General features: G+C 50.1%; 1 protein-coding gene across 1 annotated transcript; it reads left to right on the top strand.

The window, feature by feature from the left end:
- Positions 1 to 487: 487 nt before the first annotated feature.
- foxj1b (forkhead box J1b) lies at positions 488 to 3359 on the top strand (the record flags this gene model as incomplete). The annotated part of the gene is made up of 2 exons (XM_079757497.1): positions 488 to 1102; positions 2256 to 3359. 2 exons carry the CDS (start codon positions 488 to 490, stop codon positions 3357 to 3359), a joined length of 1719 nt encoding a protein of 572 aa, XP_079613623.1.
- Positions 3360 to 11122: the final 7763 nt, after the last annotated feature.

Consider the following 11122-nt stretch of genomic DNA (forward strand, 5'->3'; position numbering starts at 1 on the left):
AGAGAGCGAGAGAGGCGTCTCTCATTCTCCGGTTCAACTATCAGGGCTGTTACTCCCCCCCCCTCTCCCAGAAGCACTTGTTGCGCAAAAGAATAGATGCGCACGTGAGTCCTGGGAGAGAAGCACTCGCGGAGGACAGACAGGACCGCGCAACAGGTGCACACGCGCCCCACGCATCACTTTCGCTCTCCTCTCCTCACCCAGGACACTTTTAAAGGTAGGTGGACAGGCGACGCATCAGCGGATCTCTACTTTCCTTCGTAGGTGATGTGTATTGCTAAATTGTGTGCCTTTTTAATCCGCTTGTTTTCATTTTATTTATGGGCTGAGTTGACGGTGTTGCCTTCGCTCATTCGAATTCTGTTCCGCTTTTTCTTAGACTTTCTCGAAGTTGACGTCACGGTGAACTTGGATGATTTTTTAAAGGATTTTATTCGCCCTCGTTCCCCCGCTGCACCTCCTCCGCGACTCCACCCGCGGGGCTACAATGCCAGTTCTGATCAGCCCCGACACCGCCACCAAGTTTAAGGAGAAATGGCTGGCCGTGTACCCGGAGTCCGACCGTGGCCCCTGCACCGACTGGGTCCACCTGGACGACAGCCTGACCAGCCTCCACTGGCTTCAGAACTTCTCCATCATCCACGCGGACCCCGAGAGGGGGGGCGCCGCCAACACAGCGGCGGCCGGCTGCCCCCCATCCTTCCAGCAGCAGAGCGCGCACCACCTCAAGCAACTCCAGTACCCGCAGAGCGGCACAGCGGACCCCCCGTCCAGCCCCCCGGCCGGGGACACCGCGGCCACGGGCATGCCCCTCTACTTGGGCAGCCCCGTCACCTCCGTCAGCGACTGCGCGGCGGACCCGCGGCTCGTGACCTATACGCAGACTCAGACGCGGATGAACGGCTACGGCATGGTCCAGGCGAGCGCGCCGGCCGAGGTCGACTACAAGAACAACCCGAAGGTCAAGCCGCCCTACTCGTACGCGTCGCTCATCTGCATGGCGATGCAGGCCAGCCAGCAGCCCAAAGTGACTCTGTCCACCATCTATAACTGGATCACGGAGAATTTCTGCTACTACAAACACGCAGAGCCCAGCTGGCAGGTAACCCGGTCGCTCGCTCTCCTCCATTATTGATGAGTTAGATAAATGGCAGGGAAGGAAAGGTGAGCGGGATCACCTGTGTTGCCTGCTATCACCAGACACCCCGGCTCCCTGTCCCCATATGTCTGCTCGAACCGCGGTGGATTGGTTGTTATTTGCGTTGTTGTTATGTGGCGGGGGGGGAGGGGGGAACAGAATAGAAACTAGAATTATCTAGCGAGTAATAACGGCCGATTTGTGTGTACCATCTCAAGGAAGCCAATTTTCGTGTTCAATCCCCGATGATGGGCATGACAAGTGTGTTGTTATGCCAACATTGCTCTAAAACATTTCCATCTTCCGAGAGAGAGCTCTTGCAGGGTTTCATCTGAAGGGAATTGTGCTAAGTGCACCGGGGCTAGCACTGCATTGTTTGTGTGTGTGGCTGCGCACGCTGTGTGTATGAGCGTGTGTGAGTGTGTGTGTGTGCATGCGTGTGCGTGTCTGTCTGTCTGTGTGTGTGTGTGTGTGTGTGTCTGTGTGTGTGTGTGTGTGTGTGTGTGTGTGTGTGTGTGTGTGCGTGTGTTAGTGTGTGTGTGCATGCATAGTGAATGTGTGCATTGTCTGTGCGGGTGTGTGTGTGCATGTGGGTTTGCATTGTCCTTGTGGACGCGTGCACAGTTGGGTGTGTGTGTGTGTGTGTGTGTGCGTGTGCGCATCCAGTACATGTGCGCATCCAGTACATGTGCACGTGTGTTAATGAGGGTTCCTCAAGGGGCTGGCAGCTAAGCCCAGCTGATCATGTTTGAAATGCACAGAGCTGTGTTACTCGAAAGCCTCATTAGGTTCATTTGCTTTCCTATACAAACAACAACAATACACCCTCCTCCTCCCGTCACACATTCTCTTCCCGACAAAGACGCACACACACACACAGTCCATTAAGTAAAAACAACCATTCAAATGTTAGATTTCATTTTTTCTTTTCAGTTATTTTTTTTTATATTTGTCGTCTTCATTCCATTTTTCTTCATGACTAACTGGTCTTCATGTTATTTGCTATCGTCTCCCCCCCCTCCCCTCCATGCCTGTGGTGTATGTGTGTCTGTGCCCAGTCCACCGTCAGCACTCACCCTGTTCCTTCTCCTTCCTCCTCCTGTGTTGTGACCTGCAGAACTCCATCCGCCACAACCTGTCCCTCAACAAGTGCTTCCTCAAGGTGCCCAGGCAGAAGGACGAGCCGGGGAAGGGGGGCTTCTGGCAGATCGATCCTCAGTACGCCGACATGTTTGTGGACGGTATCTTCAAGCGCCGCAGGATGTCCACCAACCACTTCAACAACAACAACAACAACAACAACAACAACAACAACAACAACAGTGGCAACGGAGGTCTTTACGCTCACCGGCCTGGCAAACTGGGCCGGGAAACCCCTTACCGCCGGATCCAAAATGGCTGCCTTTACCAGGGAGGGAGCGGCGGGATGACTGGTGACGGTGGCGGTGGCAGCGGCGGCAACAGGCGTAAACACCACCTGACGGGCAAGAGTCACGGCGGAAAGGGCACGCAGACGCCCAAGTCCCCCCTGCTGGCGACGGAGGCGCAGCGCGGCGTGGGGGACTTCCTGCGCGGGGACTTTGACCTGGCGTCCGTGTTTGACGACGTCCTGGGGGGCAGCTGCAGCAACTTTGAGGACCTGGACATCAACACGGCGCTCAGCTCCCTGGGCTGCGAGATGGAGGCGTCCCTCCAGGCGGCGAGGCACCCCGCGGCGGCGGCGGCGGCGGCGGTCGGGGTCGGGCTGTCCGGCAGGTGGTGCGGCGACGGCGAGCTCCAGGGCGGAGCCGCTACTACTACTACTACTACCGCCGATCGAACCCCACCCGGCCTCCACCATCAGCACCACCACCATCACCACCATCCGTCGTCCTACGGCTACCTGGAGCTGAGCTGCGGCGCCAACGTGGAGGTGGGTCACGTCAGCATGACCTCTGACCTTCACGTGCCACACCATCACCAGCACCACCAGCAGCAGCAGCAGCAGCAGCAGCAGCTCCACCAGGACCAGATGCTGCTGCAGCCCCACCTCCACCTGCAGCAGTTCGAGGAGGCCTCCACGCTGTTCCCGGAGCAGTCCGAAGAGGTGATCATTCTGCCCTGGGAGGAGATCAAGGAGGAGGCCCAGGTCATCCCCCTCTCCCTGGACCAGGGCTTCGGCCTGTGCGAGGGCTTCTTTGCGGAGATGCAGCCGTGGGAACGAGTGGAGGCCTACCTGTGACCTTTGAACTCTTAACAGTGTGTGGGGTTCCTTCTGATGAGAACAAGATGAGATGCTACTGCTCGCTAGGCTGGTCGTTGTCTTCAAGGGGTTGGCCGTGGCAGAACAAGAACCAATGACTCAGAACTCTGACACATGATGAGGAGAGGGTGGTGTACCATTCTGGCTGCTGGACTGGACTTCACTGCTCTGTGAAGCTTTAGCACTGGTGAACAAAACTCCTTTTTGAGGATGTTGAGAGGCTCGTTTTGGGAGGACAGGGGTTGTGTCTTAAGCTGTCTCTCCTAAACACGCACTGGGGACATCAAAAGGGGTCTGAGAACCCATGGACTTCTGCTTTGCTATATTAGCATCAAACGGCGGTTTCGCTAACATGCAATGAGCTCTTTGGTCATTCATCGCTACGATCTGTACCGTTTGGCCGACTGGAAGTTGAAACACGTCATATTTTAAAAGAGAGGTTTTAGAAAGAAGGATACAAGAGTACTTTTAATTTAAAGTTGGATATTATGAAAGCATTTCCATTTACGATACAGTCAAATAGATTATTTATTATATATTCTCGCTGAAGCATGTATCAAACGAGCCAGTGGTTGTGCGCCATTGCGATAGAATTATATCCTGCAAGGCAAAGATGAAGGCAAAAGTGAACATGATCTTCTTGTGAGACATTATCTAAAGATATTATGCACTTTTATAGAGGAGGCAAAGTTAAAAAATAAGACTTTCTCAGTAACCTTTACTTTTTCTTACTCTTTTCACAATCATCTTCTGATCTTGTTGTTTTTTGGATAGGGATCACTAATCCCCCTGCGGTGGCGTGTGTTCGTCGATTTGTACAGAACTTTTTGTTTGCCACAAACTCGCTCTCACTGCAATTTGTTTATTTTCAATTTGTCCAAAGGGTTTGTTTTTGCTTTCATCTACTGGAGATACATCAAAAAAAAAGGTCATTCGCTTAATTTGTATTCCGCCAAACTGTTGAGAGATGAGAAATTATGCAGTTGATGGGTGTGTTCTTTTTTGATAAGGAGAAAGAGATAGATATTGAGTGAGGGGGATGGCTCTGTGTTCTGTCACTGGCTGATGGATTTCATTGGTCTTCAAAATTATTTGTTTTGTGTACGTCTTTTTTTAATTTGTAAATCTTTTTCACAAATGTGTATTTTACAGTATGTTTGAAAACGATTAATGTAGATTATTTTTTGGTGTTGTTCTAGTAAAATTGATAAATGAAATGGCTATGAAATTATACTTTTAAAAGCTGGAAACTCTTTGTTGTATAAATCAATTTAACATGAACCTTTGATCTCATCCTGTTATTTATATTTTTGCTTTTTTTTACGATCATTCAAATAATGCAATCAATCATTCCTCAATGCAATAAAAAACTCTTGTTTAACAATAAATTAAATAAAAGTAAATGTATGAAAGCTACTTTTCAGGTCAATGTGTTTTGCGTTCTACAGTTACAGTCTCAAAGGGCTGGTCCACAGTATAGAACACCCTGCATCCATAGGGAAGAAACACAGAAGAGGGAATCCCTTCTTCCTAGGCCTTCTGGGAGTGCAATACTGTTCCGTATAGGTACACATGTACATCTTAGAAAGTCATGACTTTAGGTTACAGGCTGCTCTGATAAACTGAGTGGCTGCACTGTAAGAGAAGGAATCAGAGTCTCAAATGCTAGGCAACGGCTGCCTGTAACAGTTTACAGGGCAGCTTAGTCTGCGCGTCTGTGTAGCCGATCAGCCAGTAGCTGTCAGACGCAGGTGGCCCAGGCGTCCAGTCATGATGTTAGCACTGGGGAACACAAACACATACTCCCCGACCAGCCATATACGAGCGTGATGAAGCACAGCGAAGATGAGGGGGAAGATCGTTTTATGGGAGGGTCAGAAAGTGTTTCCCCCCCCTCGAGACAGAAACAGGTCCCATTACCCCCACATGTGGACGTTTATTTGCACGCACGGCGGAGAGACGGTGTCTGGTGAAAGGTAGAAGACGATGCTGTGTGGAGCTCGGAGCGATTGTTTGTGTTCCTGAGACGTGTCCGCGGGGAGCTGAGTGGCTCATTGCGTTTAATCACGTGGTGTTTGCATGCAGCCGGTATCTTCCTGGGTGCCTGGGTTCATTACCCCCTCCCCCACCCATGCATCAGTCCCTTTCTGCGCTCCCTAGCTTTGAGAACATAATATGACAACCTACCCTGACTCTCCTGACGGACAAACGCCATGGGGATAGACGTAAATAGTCGAAACAGTTTACCAATGTTCCCTTTGGCGCTCTCTCTCTCTCTCTCTCTCTCTCTCTCTCTCTCTCTCTCTCGCTCTCTTCCCCTCTGTATATACCACAGAGTGAGCTTGAGAGTGAAACATAGAGTTATAGGCAGATAGATAGAATGAAAAAAATTAGGAAAGAATGAAAGAAACAAAGAAGGAAAGAAGCAAAGAGAGGACCAGAGTGCGTGGATCGGCTGCATATTGCATGGGCAGAGCAAACAAACACCCGCTGCGCATTGTTAGCTCCTGAGGGTCAGCATGCTCTCCAGAGATGGGAGGACCTGCAGGGGGGGGGGAGAGAGAGAGGAAAGTGACGGAGAGATAAAGAAAAACACAGAGAAAGGGGCGGATAGGAACCTGATAGGGTCACCGTTGACAATGAGATGCCAGCATCCATCCAGCGACAGGTCGCAGGGGCGGCCGAGGGCGTGTGCAAAGAGAGAGAGAGAGTGACACTGACCGGAGGGGCAGCAGAAAGCCGGACATGGAGGAGGGGGAGGATGTGGGGGAGGTGGGAGACGGGGGAGGGCAGGTCAAGGAGGAGGGGTCTTGTCACATCTCGATCAGACCGGTAGTCGTAGAATACACGTATTGTAATCTCAAAGATATCTTGGATTTCGAAAGGTAGACCAAAGTCCATGCAGGAGTCAGTTCATTTGTTTTGGTCATCGTGTTATAAAGAGGAAATCCTGAAAGAAAGGAAAGTGCTTTGTGAGACATTACGGTCGACATTGGTCAGGCAGCGTTCCCCGTTTTGCCTTAATGATTTAGAGCAGTAATAGAAAAGCGCTCTGCCTTGCATCTAGAAGCTACATAACAGTTTGAGAAGAGGGGTTGTGCATACTTTCTACTTTACATTGTTCTTATAGCCCTTTATTTACGTCCCACCCGTTTGAATTTCACATCTACTCTTCATCTCTTAGCCAATGGATGTGCACATACATATGTGTGAATGTTTTTTAAGTATAGGTATAAGATCTTTTCTAAGAAACAATTTAATATGTAGGTTTTTTTTATCGCTTTTTATCCGTATAAACTTGAAGAACATTATGATTGTAATGAAAGGCTTCCAGCTCCATCATTTGAAGCCATTTCCATAGGTTATATCACCTGTGGAGAGTCTATAATAGTCAGTATAGCTAAGGCACCTGGGTGTGCTGTACCTTCCCTTCAGCACACCAGAGACCCTGTGTGACTTAGCATCCACACGGGACCTAAGTCCTTCACACACTTTAGATAAGGACCTGGGTCCCTAGTGATGCTGGTTGCCCCTTCAACCCAGGCCCCCAGAGATTAACCATGGACTGAAACAGGGATTGAAGTTCTGGCTTAATCACTGAGCCCTTCCAAACTCTTTCTCGTCTCGTGCAGTGGTTTGACATGGGTATTTTTAGGCCATCACTCCTGACGCAAAGAAAAACAAAAGACACGCAGTTACGCCACCCAGGTGGTCTCAGGACGTATTACGTATTTAGCTACTGTAGAAATGCACTTTAAAACCTCCAGCACTTCACACGTTATGTACAAACCGCGGTCCCGGGCACCAGACACGCTGTTCCATTTGAAATCTCTTTTTAATGAATATGTGGAGGAAAAAAGGGGTGAAGTGCGGCTTATCCCGTCGCTTGGCCCCTGCCCCCCAGCTGGGGCAGGTCATGTGTGGAGATCCCCGAGGGATTCGGTGGAATAGCTGGGATTCCTAGGTGCCGCAAGGACAATACTGCAATACTGCAATATACACTACACAATTATAGTTTGGACTACAAAACTATAGCTGGGACTGCACTACTACAGCTGGGACCGCACAACTACAAGTGGGAACTACAAATCTACAGCTGGGACTACAAAACTACAGTTTGGTCTACAGTTCTACAGCCGGGACCTCAAATCTACAGCTATGACTACAAAACTACAGCTGATCCTGCAAATCTACAGCTGAGGCTACAATACTACAGCTGGGACTACAATATGATAGCTGGGACTACAATACTACAGCTGGGACTACAATACTACAGCTGAGGCTACAATACTACAGCTGGGACTACAATACTACAGCTGGGACTACAATATGATAGCTGGGACTACAATACTACAGCTGGGACTACAATACTACAGCTGAGGCTACAATACTACAGCTGGGACTACAATACTACAGCTGGGACTACAATACTACAGCTGGGACTACAATACTACAGCTGGGGCTACAATACTACAGCTGGGACTACAATATGACTGCTGGGACTACAATACTACAGCTGGGACCGCACAACTACAAGTGGGAACTACAAATCTACAGCTGGGACTACAAAACTACAGTTTGGTCTACAGTTCTACAGCCGGGACCTCAAATCTACAGCTATGACTACAAAACTACAGCTGATCCTGCAAATCTACAGCTGAGGCTACAATACTACAGCTGGGACTACAATATGATAGCTGGGACTACAATACTACAGCTGGGACTACAATACTACAGCTGAGGCTACAATACTACAGCTGGGACTACAATACTACAGCTGGGACTACAATACTACAGCTGGGACTACAATACTACAGCTGGGACTACAATATGACTGCTGGGACTACAATATGACAGCTGGGACTTCAATACTACAGCTGGGACTACAATACTACAGCTGGGACTACAATATGACAGCTGGGACTACAATACTACAGCTGGGACTACAATACTACAGCTGGGACTACAATACTACAGCTGGGACTACAATATTACAGCTGGGACTACAATACTACAGCTGGGACTACAATACTACAGCTGGGACTACAATATGACAGCTGGGACTACAATACTACAGCTGGGACTACAATATGACAGCTGGGACTACAAAACTAAAGCTGATCCTGCAAATCTACAGCTGGGACTACAAAACTACTACAACTACTAAATCGATAACATCTGCAACCACGGGGAGCACAGATCTACAACTGTCCAAACAGAACAGGGCTACAACAAATGTAGGAATCATTACATGTTTATGCTGTTGCCCCTTCGTCTCCTCCAGCCCAGCCTCCAGCAGCAGCAGAAGATGAAACATATGCAGAGAGGAAATCACTGTGAAGGTCGGGTCGGACCTGATGGAGAGTGTTTGTCTGTGTGTGTGTATTCTCCCCGTCTGTCGGTTTCTCTCGCCCCCTCTCTCCTTTCTCTTAGTGTGTTTGTGTGTGTATGCGGACGTTTGCTTGCGGCCGTGTGTGTCTGTCTGTTTGTGTGTGTGTGTGTGTGTGTGTGCACGTACTGTATGCAAGTGATCTTATGTGAACTTCTGCTGCTTCGGCTGCTTGTGTCTTTTGCAGCTGTGGGTGCTTATTTGCGCCACACACACACACACAAAGGCACACACACACACACACACACACACACACACACACACACACACAAAAACACACACACACAGGTTTTGTGTGTACCTACATGACACACACACACCGTGTTTGTGTCCCCCCCCCCCCCCCCATCGGGTGTCTTTGTCTGTGTGTGCGCCCCCCCCTGATGAGTGTGTGTGTTCAAGGGTGCAGGGTGCCCAGCAGATAAGACTATCTCAGTGGAGCCAGAGCCCTGTTGTTCCATTCAGAGCCCCCGGGGGGGGGGGGGGGGGGGGTGAGGCTGGATCCGCCCAGCAGGCGGACCTGCCAGGACCAGGACCCAGCAGGGGGGCGCAGGCCTGAGGATCCACACCGCTCAGCTCCCCCTGACCTCACTTGCCCCCGTGCCGTAATTAAACGGACCACGGGATGGGTCGCATTCATCCGCCGCTCAGAGGAAACAGGTTGTCATGGCGATTCAACTGTTCCGATTATTGGACGTGGGTCGCATCAGTTGGGTCGATTCCGACTGAGCGTCGTGCGTGTGTGTGTGTGTGGTTGTGTGTGTGTGCGTGTGTGTGTCCGTCTTTGTGTTAGTGTGTGTGAGAGCGCGCGTGTGTGTGTGTTTTCATCCTGTGTGTTGACCTCAGCCCTGTGAGTCACTGGCGGTGTTTGAGTGTTCACGGGTGTGTGTGTTGCACAGAAAAGCAGAGAGAGAGAGAGAGAGAGAGAGAGACAGACAGACCGACAGACCGACAGACAGGCAGGGGAGGTCACAAGGGGCGGCATGTTTTACATTTTATTGTGCCCCTGGCACCCTCTGGACCAGCTCAGATTAGACCAAGGAACAAACAAACTTCCCCAGCCAGCAGTACCATCACCCAGATACCCCACCACCACCACCACCACTGCTAGTGCAGGTGGTGGTGGTGGGGGCCCCAGCTTTCTGCTCCGTAGACAGATAGGGGACGTACGGGATGAGGGGGCTGCATGCTAGGAAGGGGTCTTACTGATTAGACACCTCACAGCTCCCCAAAGCAGGGAAAACATCCCCTAAGCCCGTTTTATGATCCCAGAGAGACCCCTGAATGAGAGTTATTACGAGCACAGATAGTGGCCGGGTCCGAGACGGCCCCAGTATTAGCATGAAGATTAAAAAAAAGCATTTAAACCCCAACCCCCACAGGCTGACATAAACTCCTAAACCACACAGTACCCTGTGGGAGTGTGTGTGGATGACGGCTGCTTTGCTGATTGGACTCTGGGGCTGCGTGAGGCTGCACACCTGTTGTGCATTAAGAAATCAGCGTGCACAGGTTGAACCAGCCATCCCCACACACACACACACACACACACTCAGGGAGAGGTCTCCTGTATGGCAACAATTGTCATGTATCATTTTCTGCAACCCTACACTAAACCGAATTCCAACCACAACCCTTTGTCTTTATCTGAGGAGCCCAGTTGAAGTCATCTCTGCGTGTGTGTAGCATGCACATTGCTACATACTCTTAAGCCCACAGGTACCCTTAACACCTATACCCACAAGTCACCTACTGGTATCTTAGAACCCTAAACTCAGGTGCCTCCAGCTCTTAACCTCCGTACTATGGAGGTTTAACTACAAACCCTGACTCCACATGTCCCTTTAAACCCCTAAATCCAAAGGCCCATTTAAATTCCCAACCCCACTGGTCCCTTTGAAGCCCTAAAATGTCCTCAGACTTAAATGGATCAATGCTTAGTTCTGGTCTAAATATCCCCCTCTTCCATCCCCCGTCTGAACTGATCCTCTGCATGTCTTTGTGTGTTCGGCACAAGCAGCATTGGAGGACAAGGAGATGGATGAGGAAGGAAGCTTTGTTTTTCTTCCTTCTAATTACGTCAGATGAGGCGCTGGGCTTTGGAATGAATCCTTAATCCTAACCTGGACAACCGTCTGCAAATGTGTGTCCGCTCTGGTTTCCTCATGACATATTGATTAGGGTAGTCGGGCAGGATGCATGTTTACTATTCACACGTCTCAGAACTCAATTACCACTCAGAGACCTTAATTGGCCAGGCCCCTGGGAGGCGGGACTTATAAAGCAGGAAATACGCCCAAATAGATCTTCTGGGCAGCCTGTTGTTTATGCATGGCATGGTAATTCGGGAATC

Source organism: Pollachius pollachius (genome assembly GCF_949987615.1).
Source record: "Pollachius pollachius genome assembly, chromosome: 19".
Taxonomy (NCBI): domain Eukaryota; kingdom Metazoa; phylum Chordata; class Actinopteri; order Gadiformes; family Gadidae; genus Pollachius; species Pollachius pollachius.